The 22,026-nt window shown below is 31.3% G+C and overlaps 2 protein-coding genes across 2 annotated transcripts in view; both read right to left on the bottom strand.

Annotated features, from left to right (window-relative positions):
• Positions 1 to 145: 145 nt before the first annotated feature.
• Positions 146 to 14,902, bottom strand: LOC113766404 (ATP-dependent DNA helicase PIF1-like). The gene is made up of 4 exons (XM_027310599.1): positions 14,756 to 14,902; positions 13,241 to 13,398; positions 13,032 to 13,152; positions 146 to 907 (listed from the first exon to the last, which is right to left on the bottom strand). Exons 1-4 carry the CDS (start codon positions 14,900 to 14,902, stop codon positions 146 to 148), a joined length of 1,188 nt encoding a protein of 395 aa, XP_027166400.1.
• A 154-nt stretch (positions 14,903 to 15,056) lies between these two features.
• LOC113766403 overlaps positions 15,057 to 22,026 on the bottom strand; it is a 15,820-nt gene continuing 8,850 nt past the window's right edge. The window contains exons 4-8 of the mRNA XM_027310598.1: positions 19,707 to 19,816; positions 19,548 to 19,610; positions 18,603 to 19,466; positions 18,078 to 18,515; positions 15,057 to 17,869 (exon numbers count right to left, since the gene is read on the bottom strand). Coding sequence (XP_027166399.1) covers positions 15,057 to 17,869; positions 18,078 to 18,515; positions 18,603 to 19,466; positions 19,548 to 19,610; positions 19,707 to 19,816 — 4,288 coding nt within the window. The remainder of the gene's footprint in view (positions 17,870 to 18,077; positions 18,516 to 18,602; positions 19,467 to 19,547; positions 19,611 to 19,706; positions 19,817 to 22,026) is intronic.

Genomic DNA, 22,026 nt, shown 5'->3' with positions numbered 1-22,026 from the left:
CTTGTGTCTGCTACCAAAATTCACCAACTTATAAAATAATTGCATATAGGTATCTAAACTAAATACTTCAATATATGATTAATAAGCGCATAAATAAAAACAAACAAAATTGCATACGCATGAATTATAAATCAAGCTTTAGAATTTAACCTATACCAATGCGTAAATTATCATATATGTCTCGATAAACAATATTTCTTGTACGACGATTTTCCGGATTTCGATCATCCTTGATCAAAAACTTCAATCCTTGACGGGAGGTTACTCGAGAAGCAGCAACGTATAATTGGCCGTGACTAAATATAGGTTTTGTCAAGTACACTCCAACGTTATCAAAAGTTTGGCCTTGACTCTTATTTATTATCATAGCAAAACAAACCTTAATAGGAAACTGACGTCGAATCATCACAAAAGGCCATTTTGAATCCGTAGGAGTCATGTCAATCCTGTGAATGAAAAATCTTGTCCCTATACTTGACCCTGTAATCATTTCAGTTTCTATGATGTTATCTCCCAAATTTGTAATTATCAACCGTGTACCATTGCACAGACCCTGACTCTGATTCATATTGCGTAGCAAAATAATTGGAATTCCAACCTTTGACTCAATTGAATGATTTGGAATTCCAGAGAATTTAAGTGTATTCAAAAACTCAACCGGGTATAAAGAAGCTTGCTCAAGTCCGCAATCAGAGGTGGGACAGATTCTATCAGCACTTAAGTATATCCTAGATTGGCCAAGAATGGATGATAGAATAACAGAATTTACTTCATCAACAACATCATTGGTCGGGGCAAGAATAGCTCTATTGCGAAGATATGAAGCATTATTATAATTAGCCAATAGATCAGGATACGTACTATCAATGATGCGGTGTATGCCTAAATTATATAACAGATTTTTTCCCTAATTTAAGAAAAGAATGTTCTATATTATTCAATAGACTAAAGAAAAATCCAAAACCTTGGACAGATGAACATACTCAAAAAATAAAATATTTAAAAGAGAAAATAGAATCATTACCATGTTTATGTTTACCTCATCCTAAAGCATTTATGATAGTAGAAACAGATGCATCAGAATTAGGATATGGAGGAATATTAAAACAAAAAATAGATAATTCTAAAGAAGAATTAGTTAGGTTTCATTCAGGAACCTGGTCTAACCCTCAGAAGAATTATTCAACAATTTAAAAAGAAATTTTATCCATAGTTTTATGCATATCAAAATTTCAAGATGATTTATATAATAAAAAGTTTTTAATTAGAATAGATTGTAAATCTGCCAAAGAGATTTTACAAAAGGATGTTCAAAATATAGTCTCTAAACAAATATTTGCAAGATGGCAAGCTATTTTATCTGTCTTTGATTTTAAAATAGAATTTATCAAAGGAGAAAATAATTCTTTACCAGATTTTCTTACTAGAAAATTTCTACAAGGACATGGATCGTGAAATGATGGCTCAAAGAGAAGAACGAGAATATACCAATTATTTGAGAGCTCAAAGGGATTCTCCCAAACTCCAAAACAAAGAAAAAGATATCCAATCCAGAGGATATCAGTATTTTGCCCAAACCAACTATGGCAGACAAAGTATTCCAGCTCATCAAATTCCTAAATATGACACCATATACATTCGAAAAAGCCCTTACGCTACTATCACTCCTCAAGAAAAAAGCCTTTCTTATTCAAAGAGAGATTCAGAGAAATACCATTCGAATCAAAGTTATGAAAAGAATTGAGAGAAGTGAGGAATTTATTCAATATCACAGAAAACAAAATAAGCAATTATCTGACCAACTTAAAGATATTGTTTATTAATATTGCAGGATTATGGATTCAAAAGCAGGAAATTCCAGGCCAAAGACTCCTCAAGATTATGAGATGAGTCTTACTCCTGTTACTCAAAACAGATTCCAACTCTTATCAGATTTTCCAGCGTTGACTTATAGTCAAACTGCTTGTACTCCAACTTCTTCTCAAATAAAACCTCTTCAACAGATTCCAAAAACCCCAGAAAAATCCACTGAAAATACTTATTTTACCAAGCCATTTACTCAACATATCACTTTAACTAGATTCCAAGAAGTACCTTTGTATTCTACACTCAATCAAATTACCCAAAGAATCTTTCCTCAAAAATATTTTTGGCAACCAGATGATCCCTCAAAAAATTTGGATTATTATGAATTAATTCTTACAGATACTCAATCTGTACAAATATTCCCAATTCCAGACAGAAAAAATCCAAATATAATTAGCCACTCAAAATGCATAATAAAGAAAGTTTGTTCTCCAAATGAATGGACTTCTCTTTATTCTAAAAAATCCTTTTCAGTAAGGTTCATTTCAGATGGATTCACATATCAAGATTACAAAATGGCATGGTATCGTGCCTTCCTTTTTAGACCATTCAATCATTCATGGTTCTTCACGTTCAAAGAAAATTGCAGCAGAGAATTTCCAATTTGGTTCAATCACTGGTGGAAATGGTTTGGACCACAACCAGAGATACTACCTCCAAATGTGCTTATGGGATTTCAAACGTATCTAAAAAGAGCAAAGGGGGAAGAATATACAAGACCAATTTTATTCCATATGGAGTTCAAAGTCCCGTGGATATTTTGCTGGAGTTTCAAAATTCATCAAGAGCTTGAAAAATCACTTCCAATGTCATTAGTTAGAGAATTCAAAGTTAAATGGTGGACAGGATTCAACCAAGAATTCGGAGATCAAGTAAATGTTATCAGATTTCTAACTACCGGAGATAAACTCAAATGGACCAAACCAACATCTACTCCAACAACTTTTGTATCCATTGCAACAAAGTCTTCACCAACTCCAACCACTACGACACCAACTCCAACCACTACTCCAATAAAGAAAGAAAAAGAAAAAGATACCGAGATGGTATTCGAGGCAACCTCAAATGACTTTTTGATGAAAAAGATGATGCAAGATCCAAGGCTACTCAAAGAATATCTGGACTACTTACAAAAGTCAGATAAGAAAGAAGAAATCGACAAAATTGACGAGTCAGCAGAATCATCCGAATCTACTTTTGATCCATTCGGAGGACCATGTGGACAAGATCCAAACGACTTTTGAAAAAGATGTCGACCACTTTTGAAAAAGATGTCGGCCACAAACAAAAAGAAGATGAAACTCAAATGAAGAAAAAATGAAATTCAAATGACAAAGTCCCGAGCCTCTATAAATTGAAGAAAGATTGCAGAATGAAGATATCGGTGAAATCCTCACTTGTAAACTTCTTTAAAATCCTCTACTACTCCCACTCAACCACTCTCAACTACTCCCAACTAATCCTTGTATTCAAGCTCTTGTAGCAAAGATCCAAATATTATAATAAAGTCTTCAAGGAATTCATTCATCAAAGATTCCGTGTGCAACTCAAAGTTTTATTGTAAGTCCAAATCTTTATGATTATTACAAGTTTATATTGCCTGGGTAGAAGTGGTATCAGAGCCACACCCTTTTATTCGCATACGCATATTTAAACTTTGTTTTTACATTTTCTTTATTGAATTAAGTTTCTATTTAAATTGACTATTTCATGCATTTATGTTTATATATTTCATTAAACTTTTACTAAAATCGTTGGTAAGACTTGATGCCTTGTAAGACCGTTGGTAAGTCCAGGGTAGGATGTTCCAGGCCTAGTGCTCGGTTGTTCCCGGTTAAAGTAAAAATTTAATTAAATATTAGACATGGCTGCATTCTTTAGACAATTAAAAATAGGATCTAATTCAAAACAAGATAATGTAGTACAAAGTCATGAATATCATATGCCCGTAAATAATTCAGATTGGACTATTCCAGAAGAAAAAATAGAACACATTTATAGAATTGGCCCTTTAGATTTTAAAACTGCTCTATCAGTTAAAACACATGAAGAAATAATTTCTATTCATGAAGAATATCAATCTATTCAATTATTAAATCATAATACAATTCAAAAATATCTAAGTAAAGGATATCGATATATTCATATAGGTTTGATACAAATCGCAGTAAAACCTTTATTCCATTTAGGAGTAGATGCTCCAATATATTTAGCATTAAGAGATACTAGACTCAAACGATATAAAACTTCTTTATTATCTATGATTCAAACAAATGTTTGTAATGGACCAATATATTTTAATTGCGCTCCAAATTTTTCTATAGACTTAACAGATCCACACATCTTGAATTCAGTCATACTAGATATTCATATGCAGGGAAATGAATTTGAAAAACATACAAAGAATTTTGCAATAATATATAGAATATATTACAGACCTTTATCTTCACATTTAAATCCTAAATTTATAATGACTCCAACTCTTAAAGAAGAAACAACTTTATTACAAGTAGATGCAGATAAACCTACTACATATACTCCAAAAAAACTAAAGTGGAATGAAATAACAATACCAAGTGAATTTGAAATTAAAAATCCACAACTAGCAAGAAATATAGAACAGATTACTGCAGAAGATATTATAGAAAAAGCAGATGGAAGTACTTTAATAAGATTTTCATCATTAAGAGAAAGACCAGAATCATCATATTCATGGTTACCCGCTAGACGTTCAAATTATGAGTCAACTGAAGTTAATTTTCCTATAGAAAGTACCTCAAATTTTAAATATAAAACACCTATACCAGAAGTTATAAATCAAAATCAATCAGAATATTCCCCAACTCATTCACAAATGAAATATAAACTTGTAATAAGCATAAAGATTTGGACTTACAATAAAACTTTGAGTTGCACACGGAAGCTTTGATGAATGAATTCCTTGAAGACTTTATTATAATATTTGGATCTTTGCTACAAGAGCTTGAGTACAAGGATTAGTTGGGAGTAGTTGAGAGTGGTTGAGTGGGAGTAGTAGAGGATTTTAAAGAAGTTTACAAGTGAGGATTTCACCGATATCTTCATTCTGCAATCTTTCTTCAATTTATAGAGGCTCGGGACTTTGTCATTTGAATTTCATTTCTTCTTCATTTGAGTTTCATCTTCTTTTTGTTTGTGGCCGACATCTTTTTCAAAAGTGGTCGACATCTTTTTCAAAAGTCGTTTGGATCTTGTCCACATGGTCCTCCGAATGGATCAAAAGTAGATTCGGATGATTCTGCTGACTCGTCAATTTTGTCGATTTCTTCTTTCTTATCTGACTTTTGTAAGTAGTCCAGATATTCTTTGAGTAGCCTTGGATCTTGCATCATCTTTTTCATCAAAAAGTCATTTGAGGTTGTCACGGACCATCTCGGTATTTTTTTCTTTTTCTTTCTTTATTGGAGTAGTGGTTGGAGTTGGTGCCGTAGTGGTTGGAGTTGGTGAAGACTTTGTTGCAATGGGTACAAAAGTTGTTGGAGTAGATGTTGGTTTGGTCCATTTGAGTTTATCTCCGGTAGTTAGGAATCTGATAACATTTACTTGATCTCCGAATTCTTGGTTGAATCCTGTCCACCATTTAACTTTGAATTCTCTAACTAATGACATTGGAAGTGGTTTTTCAAACTCTTGATGAATTTTGAAACTCCAGTAAAATATCCACGGGACTTTGAACTCCATATGGAATAAAATTGGTTTTGTATATTCTTCCCCCTTTGCTCTTTTTAGATACGTTTGAAATCTCATAAGCACATTTGGAGGTAGTATCTCTGGTTGTGGTCCAAACCATTTCCACCAGTGATTGAACCAAATTGGAAATTTTCTGCTGCAATTTTCTTTGAACGTGAAGAACCATGAATGATTGAATAGTCTAAAAAGGAAGGCACGATACCATGCCATTTTGTAATCTTGATATGTGAATCCATCTGGAATGAACCTTACTGAAAAAGATTTTTTAGAATAAAGAGAAGTCCATTCATTTGGAGAACAAACTTTCTTTATTATGCATTTTGAGTGGCTAATTATATTTGGATTTTTTCTGTCTGGAATTGGGAATATTTCTACAGATTGAGTATCTGTAAGAATTAATTCATAATAATCCAAATTTTTTGAGGGATCATCTGGTTGCCAAAAACATTTTTGAGAAAGATTCTTTGGATAATTTGATTGAGTGTAGAATACAAAGGTACTTCTTGGAATCTAGTTAAAGTGATATGTTGAGTAAATGGCTTGGTAAAATAAGTATTTTCAGTGGATTTTTCTGGGGTTTTTGGAATCTGTTGAAGAGGTTTTATTTGAGAAGAAGTTGGAGTACAAGCAGCTTGACTATAAGTCAACGCTGGAAAATCTGATAAGAGTTGGAATCTGTTTTGAGTAACAGGAGTAAGACTCATCTCATAATCTTGAGGAGTCTTTGGCCTAGAATTTCCTGCTTTTGAATCCATAATCCTGCAATATTAATAAACAATATCTTTAAGTTGGTCAGATAATTGCTTATTTTGTTTTCTGTGATATTGAATAAATTCCTCACTTCTCTCAATTCTTTTCATAACTTTGATTCGAATGGTATTTCTCTGAATCTCTCTTTGAATAAGAAAGGCTTTTTCTTGAGGAGTGATAGTAGCGTAAGGGCTTTTCGAATGTATATGGTGTCATACTTAGGAATTTGATGAGTTGGAATACTTTGTCTGCCATAGCTGGTTTGGGCAAAATACTGATATCCTCTGGATTGGATATCTTTTTCTTTGTTTTGGAGTTTGGGAGAATCCCTTTGAGCTCTCAAATAATTGGTATATTCTCGTTCTTCTCTTTGAGCCATCATTTCACGATCCATGTCCTTGTAGAAATTCTCTAGTAAGAAAATCTGGTAAAGAATTATTTTCTCCTTTGATAAATTCTATTTCAAAATCAAAGACAGATAAAATAGCTTGCCATCTTGCAAATATTTGTTTAGAGACTATATTTTGAACATCCTTTTGTAAAATCTCTTTGGCAGATTTACAATCTATTCTAATTAAAAACTTTTTATTATATAAATCATCTTGAAATTTTGACATGCATAAAACTATAGATAAAATTTCTTTTTTAATTGTTGAATAATTCTTCTGAGGGTTAGACCAGGTTCCTGAATGAAACCTAACTAATTCTTCTTTAGAATTATCTATTTTTTGTTTTAATATTCCTCCATATCCTAATTCTGATGCATCTGTTTCTACTATCATAAATGCTTTAGGATGAGGTAAACATAAACATGGTAATGATTCTATTTTCTCTTTTAAATATTTTATTTTTTGAGTATGTTCATCTGTCCAAGGTTTTGGATTTTTCTTTAGTCTATTGAATAATATAGAACATTCTTTTCTTAAATTAGGGGAAAAATCTGCTATATAATTTAGGCATCCTAAAAACCTTTGTAATTGATTTTTATCTTTTATTTCATCTGGAAATCTAGTAGCAAATTCCAAAGCTCAATTAATGGGCTTTATTGTGCCTTGATGAATATTATGTCCTAAAAATCTTACTTTAGTTTGAAATAATTTCATTTTTGGAGCAGAAACAACTAATCCATTTTTCTTAACTATTTTTAAAAATATTTTTAAATGTCTAAAATGTTGTTCTAATGATTCTGAAAATATTAATACATCATCTATATACACTATACTGAATGAACTATAAGGATTAAAAATATCATTCATTATGTTTTGAAATTCTGATGGTGCATTTTTTAATCCAAATGGCATAACTTTCCATTCATAATGGCCAAAAGGTGTTGTAAATGCTGTTTTATATCTATCTTTTGGGTCTATTATTATTTGCCAATATCCTGATTTTAAATCAAATTTTGAAAAGATTTTTGCATTAAATAGTCTATTAAGCAAATCTTTTTTATTAGAAATAGGATATCTAATCCATTGCAAAACTTTATTTAAGGGTTTATAATTTATTACTAATCTTGGAACTCCTCTTTCTTTTTTAGCTTGATTCATTACATAGAATGCCGCACAGCTCCAAGGTGATTTTGAGGGTGTTATTAATCCTTTATCTATTAGTATTTTTATTTCTTTTTTACAAAATTCTAATAACTCAGAATTCATTTGTATTGGTCTAGCTTTTGTTGGAATATTTTTTTCATTAAAATCTTTTTCATATGGTAATTCTATCATATGTTGTTTTCTATCCCAAAAGGCATTAGGAATATCTGTACAGATTTCTCTTTGTAATAACTCTTCTATTTCTAATATTCTTTTTTGTATCTTAATGTCTTTTAATTGTTATTCAATTTTTAAATAAGACTTTTCTTCTTTAATATAGCTTATTTGTTGTTGTACTTTAGTAATGGTATTTATTGCTTTATATATTGAAGATGTTTGTAATGTTTGTAATTCCCTTTGTCTTATTGGAGTTAAAAATTTAAAGATAACCATTTTTTTCATTATATTTACTGAAATTCCTTCATTACTTACTGAAAATGGATATATTTGAATTAAAAAGGGTGTTCCCAATATTACATCATGGTTTATATTATTTACAATTATAAAATTATGTCTAATACAATATTCATTATTACATATTGATCCTTTTGTAAATTTATACTTTACTTTTAAATCTTCTCCATTTGCTGCCATTAATTTTTCATTTGTTCTTTCACAATATTTAGTGGGGATTATTCCTTCTTTAATACAACTTGTATCAGCTCCACTATCTATTAGAGCTACAAATGTTTCTTTGAAATCTTCTACTGTAATAGTTACTAAAGCAAACCATTTTTGAAATGTCATTCTTTCTATAGTATTTAAATATTGATCTTCTTCTACTGGTTTTTCTGAGATTATTATTTTTTCTGTTTTTGAATTAGAGGTTGAGGGCTGATCATTTATTAATGCTATTCTTGCTTCTATTTCTAAATCTTTTGTTTTTAATTCTATAATTTCTTGTTGTAATTGTTTTACTTGTATTTTTATATTATTAATTTCAGATTGAAGATCTTTAGTAGTTTCTTTTTTCATTATATTTATATTTGGATATTTGTCAATTAATTTAGAAATACTAAAAGGTTCTATTATTTTTGGCATTTTATCCTCTTGAATAATTAAGTTCTTTAATCTTTCTAAATATTCTTTTTTAGCTATTGGATCTTCAATTTTATCTATTATATCTAATAAAAATTCTTTATCTTCTTTTTTAGTTATAACATTTATATATTTTGGAGTATTAGAACAATTACAATTTTCTTCACTTTCTGAACTAGATATATCATCATAATATTCTTCTTCAGAACTTTGATCTTTTTCATTTATTAATAAATTTATTATTTTATTTTTAATTTCTTCTTCGTTTGCACAGATTTCTGTAATTTTTTCTTTTAATTTACATTTGTTTGCTTTATGACCTATTTTTCCACATTTATAACAGACAATTTTTTTCCTAATAAATTTTCTCCTCTTAGTTGGTTCATTTTCCTTAGGTTTTTTATATCTTATTTTCTTAGAATATTTTTTAACTTTCTTTTTGTATGCTGATGGTGATTTAATTCTTTTAATTCCAAATGCATTATAGAATGATCCTACTTCTTTTCTTTTTGATCCATATTTTATTTGTAATCTTAATTCTGAACATAACATTAATCTTTTTTTTTTCACAAAAGCAAATAATTGTCCAAAAGTAATATTTTCGAATGAAATGACATCTGTTCCCATTTCTTTTTGTAAATTATCCATTATACTTTGTGAAAATAGACTTGGTAATCCTGTTATGAATCTTTCTTTCCAAAATGAAGCATTACAATCTGGTCTTCTTAATACATTAGTTAAAAACATAGTCTTTATACCATCTAAAATCTGATAATGTTGGACATCTTAAATTTGTTAAAAATGTTTTATTCGAATTTAGTTTTTCTTTTGGATTTCCTATAAAATACATGACTATTGTTACAATTAGAAATTCTGCAGCATCTGACTGTATTTGAATATTTCCTTGATTATCTTCAATTTCTTGTGTATGATCTAATATTGATAATTTATTTTGTAAAGTTAAAGCATTATCCCACCAATTTTTTAATTGTCCAGTAAATCCTGAAATTAATAATGTTGCAATATTTCTTTCTTGAATATTTTTAATTTTGTAAGCTAATCTAGCCATTCCCATTTCTTGCAAATTATTTAATACTTCATATTCAACTTTGCCATCTATATTCCATTCATATATTGAATCTCCATCATATTTAGTCGTTCTAAATTTTGATCTTTCTTCATATTGAATATCTGGAGGACTTGGTCTAGAATAATAATTTTTTGAACTTATCATTTTCCAATTATTTCTGTTGTTATTATAGTTTTTTTCTTTTTATTCTATTCATTTGATTTCCTTCTGTTTCTTCAAATTGGTTTTCTATGGGTAAAATCATATCTTCTTTTTCTGTTTCTGATTCTTCTGATTTTTCAGATTCTTCTATTTCATCAGTTGAATTTTCTTCTATTATTTTATCTAATGTATTTATTTTTGGAGTTGAAGGTTTAGATTCTGTAGTTAAGTTTTGTAGAGCTTGAGATATTTTATTTAATAAATTATCTGTATTATTTATTTTTTGATTATTAATATTTTGTACTAATTCATGTTCTTTTTCTCTTGTTAGGCTTCTTGGCTTAAAATGAGGTGCTGAGATATCATTTGGGAATTTTAATTCTGTTTTCTTTATTGTATCTATCTTAGTATTTAATACTTCTATATGTTGAGATATTGTATGAAGGATTTGATTTGTATAATTATTTTGTTGGTACACTTTTTTAAGATCTTCTAGATTTATTGAATTATTTGTACTTGATTCAGCTTCTCTTCCTTTCTTAAAAGGTGAGACTATAATTTCTCCTTGTCCTATATTAATTTTTACTTCTTGTAATGGAGGGTGTATTGAAGTTACAACTTGTTCATCTTTTAATTTCCATTTTTTATATAAATTAGTTTGAACATTTATTTGAGGTGTGTTATAGACATTATTTATTCCTAATTTTAAAGTATAAAATGATAACCAATTAAAGAAAGGAAAATCAAACTTTTGTTTATCTAATTCTTTTTTCCATTCCAAAATTAATTTTTCTTTATATTCTGATTCCAATTGAAAAAACCAAATTCTTTTTTCTGTGTTTATTTCATCTTCAAAATCTTCTTGTAAGTATTTATGGTTTATTTTATAGGGTTTATTTATAACATTTATTTCTCCTTTCATTTGTGAATGAGTTGGGGAATATTCTGATTGATTTTGATTTATAACTTCAGGTATAGGTGTTTTATATTTAAAATTTGAGGTACTTTCTATAGGAAAATTAACTTCAGTTGACTCATAATTTGAACGTCTAGCGGGTAACCATGAATATGATGATTCTGGTCTTTCTCTTAATGATGAAAATCTTATTAAAGTACTTCCATCTGCTTTTTCTATAATATCTTCTGCAGTAATCTGTTCTATATTTCTTGCTAGTTGTGGATTTTTAATTTCAAATTCACTTGGTATTGTTATTTCATTCCACTTTAGTCTTTTTGGAGTATATGTAGTAGGTTTATCTGCATCTACTTGTAATAAAGTTGTTTCTTCTTTAAGAGTTGGAGTCATTATAAATTTAGGATTTAAATGTGAAGATAAAGGTCTGTAATATATTCTATATATTATTGCAACGACCCTTTCATTCAGCCATCTTATCCCAAAATCTTATCCGGAACGTGTTTTTTGTGTTCATGCAAGTGAATGTCTACTGAGATAATCCACAACGGATATCGGAAGAAGAAAGAAATGAAATATAAGTTTCGGTCCAATGAATTATTAATAATTTTGAATTAACACATAGTTTCAATTTAAAAAGTTATTGGACCAATCTAGTAGATTTGGAGGTATCAAAACAAATCTCGTTTGATCTCTGCGTGGGATTCTCTAAAATCTGCGTACGACTAAGTGGATAGTTATGACCAAATTTTGCAAGTACATAAAATTTCTAAGGGGAAGGATTGAATGAGATGTCCCACATTTAAAATCGGAAGAAGAACTAAATCAAATATAAGTTCGACCCATCAAATTACTAATAAACTAGTTTTGTACCCGTTCGTTGAACGGGAATCCTCGAAAAAAAAAATTAGTTAATTTTATAAAAATGTCGATATAAAATACAAATTTAATGTATAATCTATTATAACTTGTCTTAAGTATATTACTATGTGCGCATTGTAATATAAAATATTTTTATAATATAAATTTGAACATCTAATTCAGTGAGTAATGATTCAAAAATGAAAAAAATAACATTCAACAATACCATAACATTCAAAAACTTGAAAATAAATAAAAAAGTGCAGTAAATAGTATTAAATAATATTCTATTTTTCAGGAACTTGTTTTGATTTTTCTTCTGTTTGAACATTCTCCTCGATTTGTTCGTGCAAATCAGCATTTATTGATTTTTCATTATCACTGCATGATAGGAAAACAGGATAACTAAGTATAAAAAAATAAATGATTTATCGCATTCAAAGTTATGTATAATAATACGTAAAGATTATAATTTAAGAAAGTAAAATAGTATATTAAATCTACCTTCTCATGCAAATCTTTTTATGAGGATTCCCTTCTTCTGTGATTTTTGTTGAACCCTCTGATGAATTATTCATATGAAGTGTATTGAAATGCTGTTGATTAGAATCATCTGGTGTACTAATTGGGATCTGGGAAGAAAATACTTCAGGTTGGTATTGGTTGTTGGTTCCACCAATCTGATAATGATTTATCAAAATTAAAGGCAAAATATTATGTGAGATATAATATGTGAAATATAAGATAAATTTATTGCACATTACCTGTGAAAGCATGAAATTCGTTTCCCTCTCGAAATCACAGTGGAACCATCTAGTCACTGTAAATCTATTACTACCTTGTTCCAAATTGTAATTGTTCAACTTGATTTGGAACACAAAAGGTTTCCATGTGATCTTATTTATAATTGATGACATGATTTCATTGCTAAATCCTTCCTAAAAATGAAATGCATAATAGATTTTTTTTTGTTATACTATTCAACGGCTAAGATAAGTGTCGGATTGTCTACTATTATTAAAAACTTCTCAAAAATTAGATATAAGTTTACCTTGTTAAATTCTTCAAGAACAAAAGAAAGTTTGTGTTCTATTATTCTTTCAGCCTCTTGATCAAATATAACAAACCAAGCACTACCGGTTGCATCACTTACCAAGACTTTTAACATATACCTGTATAAAAACACATATTCTAAAAGTTATATTTATGTAGATATTGTAGCAATTAAAATGATAAAAAATGTTAACACCTACAACATACCTCAATTTAGGATACTCCACATTTTGATTGCAAGCATTGCACACAAAATTAGATCCTTCTAATGTCACTTTTCTCTGAAATTTTGGACATGCTTTGTAGTGCAGTTGACTATTGAAATCAACTTTCAGAATTGTCACTTTGGAAGTGTAAACCAATTCCTAGAGAAATGACCAATTTAAGCAGTCAATTTAAATAATTAATATTTTTAATTGTGAAAACTAATGTGCTATAATTGTAACTTGTAACTTTAATTGTACCTCTGTTTGAACACCGGCCATTATCTGATATATCTCTGATAAAAATTTTCGATTCTTGAACATTAGTTGCTGTATAGCTTCTCGCGTTTTTGGAGGATGTAAAACCTCAATAGTTTGAGGAGCAGTGCTATCAATGCTAATAACAATTTTATCTTAATTACTTATATACAATATATATGAAAATATTAAATAAACATTTAATAAAGATATATAGCTTTACCAATTCAAATAATCTGCAACTTCAGAAATATTTAGATTCATATATACTCGTGTGGCAGTTGTTGATGACAGATAGTATGAACTTGAGTAAGCATCAAATCTTGAGCTCCATTAAGAATGCTAATGAAAAGAAATAACAATATGTTTACTATGAGAGTTTCACTGATGTTTATATCATTACCTCTGAATTGTTTAACTGTCACTGAAGAGATCACCAACACTAATGGTTGATCAGACACCAAAATATTCTCATCATTGAACTGATTCGATGTTGTTCCCCATAATGTGACATTAATGCTTTCACCACTTCAATATAAAGCACTCAAAATTAATACTTGAATAGAAATTACTCAAAAATAATTGTTCAAATAAGAATATGAGCTAATCTTCATATTATAACTAATTTATTTAGCAGACTAAATTAAAAAAAAAAGCAGCAAATACCTTTTATTGCTAATTGCAATATCTCATTTTTTTACAGTTCCATTACTCTTCGAAACTTCATAGATCGGTCCCACTTTAGAAAGTCTTCCCACCACATCTATATTACACATAAATAAATAAGTATAACACATATAATTATTTAGGAATCACTACTTTCAAATGAATAAAACTAAAAGTAGTATTTATAAAAGTAGTATTTACCCTATTAACTTATTACGTCATACCTGATAAGAATGTAAAAACTTGACATCGTGAAGAGAGGTCATTGAAATCGATGAATTCAAATTTGTGAAATTTTATTGAACTCATTCGACCATCAAGCTTTTTCACCAGAGTTGTATAAGTGAAATAAATATTATGCTCATTGTGCACAACATTCCAAGATTGTTTTCTTGGTGTCACTCTAAATTTCTCCAAAATATAGACATCCCCCTCAAGTAGTTGTGGTCGAAACCTTTGTACCAAATTTTTTGGTACAATAGCCACCATATGATTATCCTAAAACAATTCAAACATCACAGATTACGAAAAAATTGTCATGAAATAAACAAATTTAACTCAAATCAGTCATAGGTGGATGAATGATGGTACTTACATTTTCATCGAGTAGTACCATTTCAAGAGCAAACACATCACCAGTATTTGTGTTAATGGCATCCCACATGCGCGTCACTCTAACCTTGATTTTCTTCGAATCAAATCCCACAGTCAACTGATTCAAGAGCTTGTGGCTTGAATTCATTGTAACGAACTTGTGTCTGCTACCAAAATTCACCAACTTATAAAATAATTGCATATAGGTATCTAAACTAAATACTTCAATATATGATTAATAAGCGCATAAATAAAAACAAACAAAATTGCATACGCATGAATTATAAATCAAGCTTTAGAATTTAACCTATACCAATGCGTAAATTATCATATATGTCTCGATAAACAATATTTCTTGTACGACGATTTTCCGGATTTCGATCATCCTTGATCAAAAACTTCAATCCTTGACGGGAGGTTACTCGAGAAGCAGCAACGTATAATTGGCCGTGACTAAATACAGGTTTTGTCAAGTACACTCCAACGTTATCAAAAGTTTGGCCTTGACTCTTATTTATTATCATAGCAAAACAAACCTTAATAGGAAACTGACGTCGAATCATCACAAAAGGCCATTTTGAATCCGTAGGAGTCATGTCAATCCTGTGAATGAAAAATCTTGTCCCTATACTTGACCCTGTAATCATTTCAGCTTCTATGATGTTATCTCCCAGATTTGTAATTATCAACCGTGTACCATTGCACAGACCCCGACTCTGATTCATATTGCGTAGCAGAATAATTGGAATTCCAACCTTTAACTCAATTGAATGATTTGGAATTCCAGAGAATTTAAGTGTATTCAAAAACTCAACCGGGTATAAAGAAGCTTGCTCAAGTCCGCAATCAGAGGTGGGACAGATTCTATCAGCACTTAAGTATATCCTAGATTGGCCAAGAATGGATGATAGAATAACAGAATTTACTTCATCAACAACATCATTGGTCGGGGCAAGAATAGCTCTATTGCGAAGATATGAAGCATTATTATAATTAGCCAATAGATCAGGATACGTACTATCAATGATGCGGTGTATGCAGTCAGTATCCTGAGGAATGAGTAGATTATTAGGAATCTCTATCCAAGTAGATTCGTCTTCATCATCAAAGGAAATAGCTGATAATTTTCCTTCACCCAAATCTAAAATCCATTTGCTGAATTCTTCTAAACTTTCAACAGAATCTGAATGCATGTCATTAGCTCGTATACGCATATTCAAAGATAATAGATATAAATGACAATGACCCCAAAGCAAAGAAGATCGATTAATTGATGAAGCAACAATTTCAGTTCTACCCCTTTTGGGTACGACAGGAAGAATTTGCCTGAAATCACCATCAAGTAACATAGTTTTGCCACCAAAAACTTTGTGCTCAGAGTCAGGATCATGAAAGCGTAAGATATCCCTGAATGTTCTGTCAACCGCTTCAAAAATATTTCGATGTAACATTATAGCTTCATCCCAAATAATCAATGATGCTTTACAAATTAACTCAGCCAATTGTGATCCCTGTGATATTGCGCAAGTAGAATCACCATCTATAATTATAGGAATTTTAAATCTCGAATGAGCTGTCCTTCCACCAGGCAACAATAGAGAAGCTATACCAGAAGATGCTACCACCAAAACTATTTTTCCTTGTGAACGTAATCGAGCAATTATAGTTCTCCACAAATAAGTCTTTCCTGTTCCTCCACTACCATAAACAAAAAAGAGACCACCGAGACCATAATCAACAGCATGAATGACTGCATTATACACTTGTAGTTGTTGCTCATTCAACCCACTTTGTAGTTGAAAGTGTTCTTGTGCAAGAATTTCCCTATTATAATTCAATTCCTCAATAATAAACCGATTTCGATTATCATTATCCAATAGCATATCAGGGAATGGAATTCCAGGAAATTCTTTCAAACTTCTACTATTTCGATTGAGAATTTTTTCAACTTCATAAAGTGCATAATTCTTTATTTGGGAATCACTGAAAGATATAAAATTATCTCCAAGTATACAACGTTGTCGATAGGATATGTCATCAGAAAGAAACTCCCAATTTTTCTCCCATAAATCTAATGGATTAGATACCTCAGAAAATAATAACATGGTCACAAATAATTCACGTAATTGCTGACCTGTTTGCCAATTTGCTGCTTCTCTTATAGCATTATGCCATTCTTCATCACTACCCAATAATCTCAACGCTTGACATGCCGCTTTAAACGTTGGATGCACGACTCCGTTAACTGTCCTAATCTCCTCAAATGACCTTGGACCTTTGACAATGTTCAATAACATGCGTAAGTAGAATCTTTCTCCAGTTGAAGGATGAGCATAAAAAATTCTACCTATTGATCGACCAAACTTCCGTTTAACCCATTTTCTCAACTTCTTTTTCCATGTCCATTGTGTAGGAAAATCTGCATAAGTCAACTGTTGAGCAGATGTATCTGTGGAGTTCGTTTTCATCCATTCAATGAACATTGTACTATGTTCTTCTGCTCTATTTAATACTTCATCCAAAGGATCATTATCACCAAATAGCACAGGCTGTTCATTTGGAAGATGAAAATTTAATCTTTGAACGGCAATACTCCGATATTGGATGTCAAAATAAAAAATTCTCCAGCAAGCCTCTGATGCTGATATATATTGGCAATCTAGATATCTTTTTATCTCATCCACTTCACGAACAACTCGTGTTCCACTCTGTCCATCAGTTGCATCATTTTCCTCAATGACAAAAGTGGCTCTATCATATCCTTTATTCACATATTTGAATAAATATTTTATAGACCTGCCCTGATTGCACAATTCAACACAAACATGTCCCCAATATTTGACAACCAAATCAACAGTATGAGGAATGATCCATCGATTATCAATTTTCACACCAGCTTTAATACCTTCTCGTCCATTGTCCCTTCTCCTGTATACTGGAAAATCGTTTTCATCAATTATTGTTTCAGTCTGAAAATATTTGGGATAATGTTTACTGCACTTTCCATTTTCCATACACGGTGACCTTGTATTAGCTGGTCCACATGGTCCGTGTGACATAAATTGTAAAACTGCTTCATAAGCTATTGGATCAGTATTCTTATCTAGCAATTCGGCTGAAATGATTCAATCAACATCTCTTGGTGTAGTGCACTTATCATCTGGATGTAAGAATAACAGATTATGCGCATGGGGCAACCCTCTCTTTTGAAACTCAATTGTATATAATGCTGTACAAAGTATAAGTATATGAAATTAAATGAGAATTTGATATAAATTAAATATTTTTGAAAAAATAAATAAAATATTTTGTTAGTTTGATACCTGCCATCACCTTGCCAAAATGCTGTCCATGTGTTAAATCATTCATCAATTGATCTAATTTTATGTGAAAAACACGTGCAACGATATCAGGTCGATCCACAACTTTCTGATCAGGGATCAAACTTATACCCTTGCTGATTTCTGGCCAATTAGAATTGCATGTGAAAGTAATAAAAAGATCAGGAGGACCCATGAATCTGCATATTGCTATTGCATCTTGATAATTTTGAACCATATATCTTGGTCCACCGGTAAAAGTTGAAGGCAAAACCAACCTTTTTCCTGCTGATGCAGGTGTCGTATCACCTCGTACCACATTATCTTGCAAACCTTTGTATAATTCTGCTCTAATCTTTTGCTGATTGGCACAAATCCAATTCAAATTATTTTCCTCAATTGCAGCAAAAGCATCAACAATATACTGCTGAAATAAATTACCTGCACTGACCAATGTTTTCGCTTCATTGAGTCTATTTTGTATTCTGAAAGCATAGAATTACCGCATGCTGATAAACTTTCTTTTACCGTTACTCTTTCTTGGATTTGGAGACACATTTCTTGGTATGTTCACCCTAAAACCATCTTCACCATAAGGAAATATGATTGGATATTGCATCGCCATAAAACTTGGATGCAATTCAGTGATTCTTTTTAACCCCATAGTTTTTTCCTCAACAATAATATCTCGATTTCCCCTTGCCTGCTCTCCATCACCGACTATAAGTGCAGCTACTTCTGATGATGTTGGTAAGTTGTATTGTCTTCCATCTCGAGATCGAGTACCAATCAATCTCAAACGAACTGACATGTAATTGGATTCCTGAAACCTGTCCCTTGCCATTCGAAATGCCTTTGCAAGTGGATTATACTCGTCCAACATCTCTTTCAATCCATTGACAATTTCAGGATCCAAATCACAATTTCTGTTTACTGTACTAAATGGATGCATCCTATTCCTGACCTCATTTTGTGTGTCATGAACATAAAACTGTGCGAAAGTTCCAAGACGACCATCAGGAGGTATAAGAGACCCTATTTTATGATGATTTTGCCCATTGATTCGAAAAACGTACGGGCCACGTCCATCATTTATGGTGTTGTCAATACAACCACCCATCGATGTGAATGCATACATCATGTTAAAAGCTCTGATATTCTCTCGAAAATGTTTAGCTTGACGTCTTCCATTATATTCCAATAATTGCTTCAGAAATTGTGGTGGTTCGATAAGTAGAGGCAATTGAACTTGCCCTTCTTGACAACAGATTGAAAATCTTGGAGAAGCAACATGTTGAGATTTTATGGTTCTCTCTTCATACCATAAAATTGCTCCACAATAAGGACATGTATGCGAAGGAAATCCAAAATCCCAACGTTCAAAAAATGTACCTATGAATTATAAAAGATTACATTTGTCATCACGAAACCAAAAAACTAAATGACTCTTACATTTAAATCACAAAAACTTACGTTTAGGAATGTCTCTTCGTTCATAATTAGGTACATTATTGCATGAAGTATCCATTTCTGAATCTGCATGAATATATTCAAAAAATAGTGCTTGAATAGATAAAATCATAAAACTATAAGAAAAGTATTATTGTCGTAATTGTAAGAGAAATCACATACCTAATAAAGTGTCTGAATTAGCGAACTGATTCATATCTAATTCCTCTTGCAAAGATGATGAAGCATGTTGAACTCGTTCCCCACATAAAATATTGACAGGTTGTCGAAACCTGTGCAATAATAAATACCTGCTCAAACTAAAAGTAATTTCTGTAAATAGTGGTAAGCAGGGTCGAATCCACAGGGACTGGGAGTAATTGTTTCTTTTTAAATTCACAGTGACAAAGGGGGATGTTTTTATCTCAGGGGTGACAATTTAAATAAATTCAAATAAAATCTAAGAAACTACTAAAATTAAATAACAAATTACTAAAATCAAATGAGTGATAATTAAGGATCTAGCCAAGGAATGACTTCAGCAATGGTTCACCTAATTGATCATCGATAAGCAAAGGCAATTCCAATTATTTATCAATAAATAGGTTATAACTACCAAACAATCGATGGCAGTCAACTCCTCCTTACTGTGTCAGTGATCAAGGTACGGCCGTTAATCACTGCTCTAATTGAGAAATAATCCTAGGTACGCCCATAGAATTTAATTCTCCAATTGCCTTACGTATTAGAGGAGCCATATTCTAACCAAATAACGCACTACCAGGGTTATTTTAGATTAGCCCACGTATTCCCCTGACACAAATCCAATCATGCCAGTTATCACTATTTTGAGACAATTAAACAATTACGGATTTAACGTCCCAATTGACAATAGATTATCAAATTAACCAATTATCCGGATCCAAGACAATCAATTAATTAAACAATCATAAGCACTGCAATCAAGGAATATGCGAATACCAATAAATAAAGGAAAAGATAAAATTAAATCGATCTCACAATTTTAGGTGACTCAAAGCATCCGTTGTCCCTTGGCTAGAGTGGGGAGATTAGTTCATAATTAATGAACAAAATTCACACAAAATCGAAACGGCAACTGCGGCCTTTGTCCTTGCTTGTGCGAATTCAATTTGGCCGAATGAATGAAAGAAAAATGAGAAACTACAGTGTACGATTCAATTCTTCAAAAGGCTCTGACATGTGAGGGAACAAACTACCAAGAGCCCCACTAATATATGAAGAAGAAAAGTCAAAGGAACTAAGCTAAGTAGTCCTACGTACCAAGAAGATACAATCTATTACTCAGGACTAAAAGAATGAAGAAAAGTCTAAAGCTCTCTCTGTGCTGTGCGGCGGCTCCCTCTCCGGAGAGGAAGAAGATTCGAGAGCCAAAAAGAAGACTTCGGCCTCCTCTTTTTAATGCTGTCTTCGGGCCAATTACCAAGAAGGGTTGTGGTTTGATATTCCAAAAATGTCCCTAGATGCCTGCTACTTGAACTCTTTCTTGATAATTGTCAAATTGGCCCTGATTGTGATATTTTTGTTCTACTCCCTGAAATAAATATAAATTACGAAAAGTGAGTAGAATCTAATAATTAATTCACATCAGGTCAGGTAATAGGAAAAATTAATAATAAAATAAATGACAAAATTGCACCCTATCAATTCCCCCCACGCCTAAACCATGCTTGTCCTCAAGCATGAGAATAACGAACAAACACCAATATTTGATAGTGGCTACTGCTCTATCTACAAAATTGCCAAGATACCAAAAAAAATAATAATCAAGCATCAATGGTCAAATCCAAGAAACATCACTCCGGTTAGCTTCTAAACCACAAACTTCTCTAATTTCAGGTTAACTAATCTAAGAAAAAGGAATAACGCATAACATTTATCAGCAAATGGTCCAACTATTAACCAAAATCTCAACATTAAATCTATAATTCGGCAAGCTGACTTTTATTACACATTAACACAACCTTCACTTTTTTCACATTTTTTTCCCTATTTTTTTTTTTTGATTCTTTTTTTTTTCAATAGTAACAAAAGACTTAGTCGCTAGCCATTAGAGCCTTTTGACGCGAACTCCAACATTGGCCAGATGAAGGAGCCTGGTTACTCAGCTTCTATCGCCACGTGACCACGTACTCATAGGAATTACTACCTTTTGACGCGAGAATCAACACTTTTAGGTGCAGATCCCCGGTTTCTCAGTAGTAACTAATAGCGGAGTACAGTCAAGTTTATTCATAGCTAAAAATCACAAAAACTCAATATAACACAAGAACCAAAAGAAAACTCGCATCAGCTAGCCTCATTTTCAAACATGAAGGACTAAAGTTAATAACCGGACCAATTCACATGAAAATGTCAATAATCATTCCCTATGCCTAGGAAAGTTAACCAAAAATTATAAGAGTAAAACAGTCATCGATATTCACCAAAGAGATGTTTTTGGATTCAACCACATTAACTTGAT

Source organism: Coffea eugenioides, chromosome 3 (assembly GCF_003713205.1).
Source record: "Coffea eugenioides isolate CCC68of chromosome 3, Ceug_1.0, whole genome shotgun sequence".
NCBI lineage: Eukaryota > Viridiplantae > Streptophyta > Magnoliopsida > Gentianales > Rubiaceae > Coffea > Coffea eugenioides.
The sequence above is the reverse complement of the archived record's forward strand: the minus strand, read 5'-3'. Positions and strand labels throughout refer to the sequence as shown.

Coding starts and splice junctions, on each gene's coding strand:
- LOC113766404 (XM_027310599.1), bottom strand. CDS start 14,902: ATGAATTCAAGCCACAAGCTCTTGAATCAGTTGACTGTGGGATTTGAT. Junction 13,399..14,755: donor TGGTACTACTCGATGAAAAT/GTAAGTACCATC, acceptor TCATTTCTCTAG/GAATTGGTTTACACTTCCAA. Junction 908..13,031: donor TTCTTGAAGAATTTAACAAG/GTAAACTTATAT, acceptor TTCTTAAATTAG/GGAAAAAATCTGTTATATAA.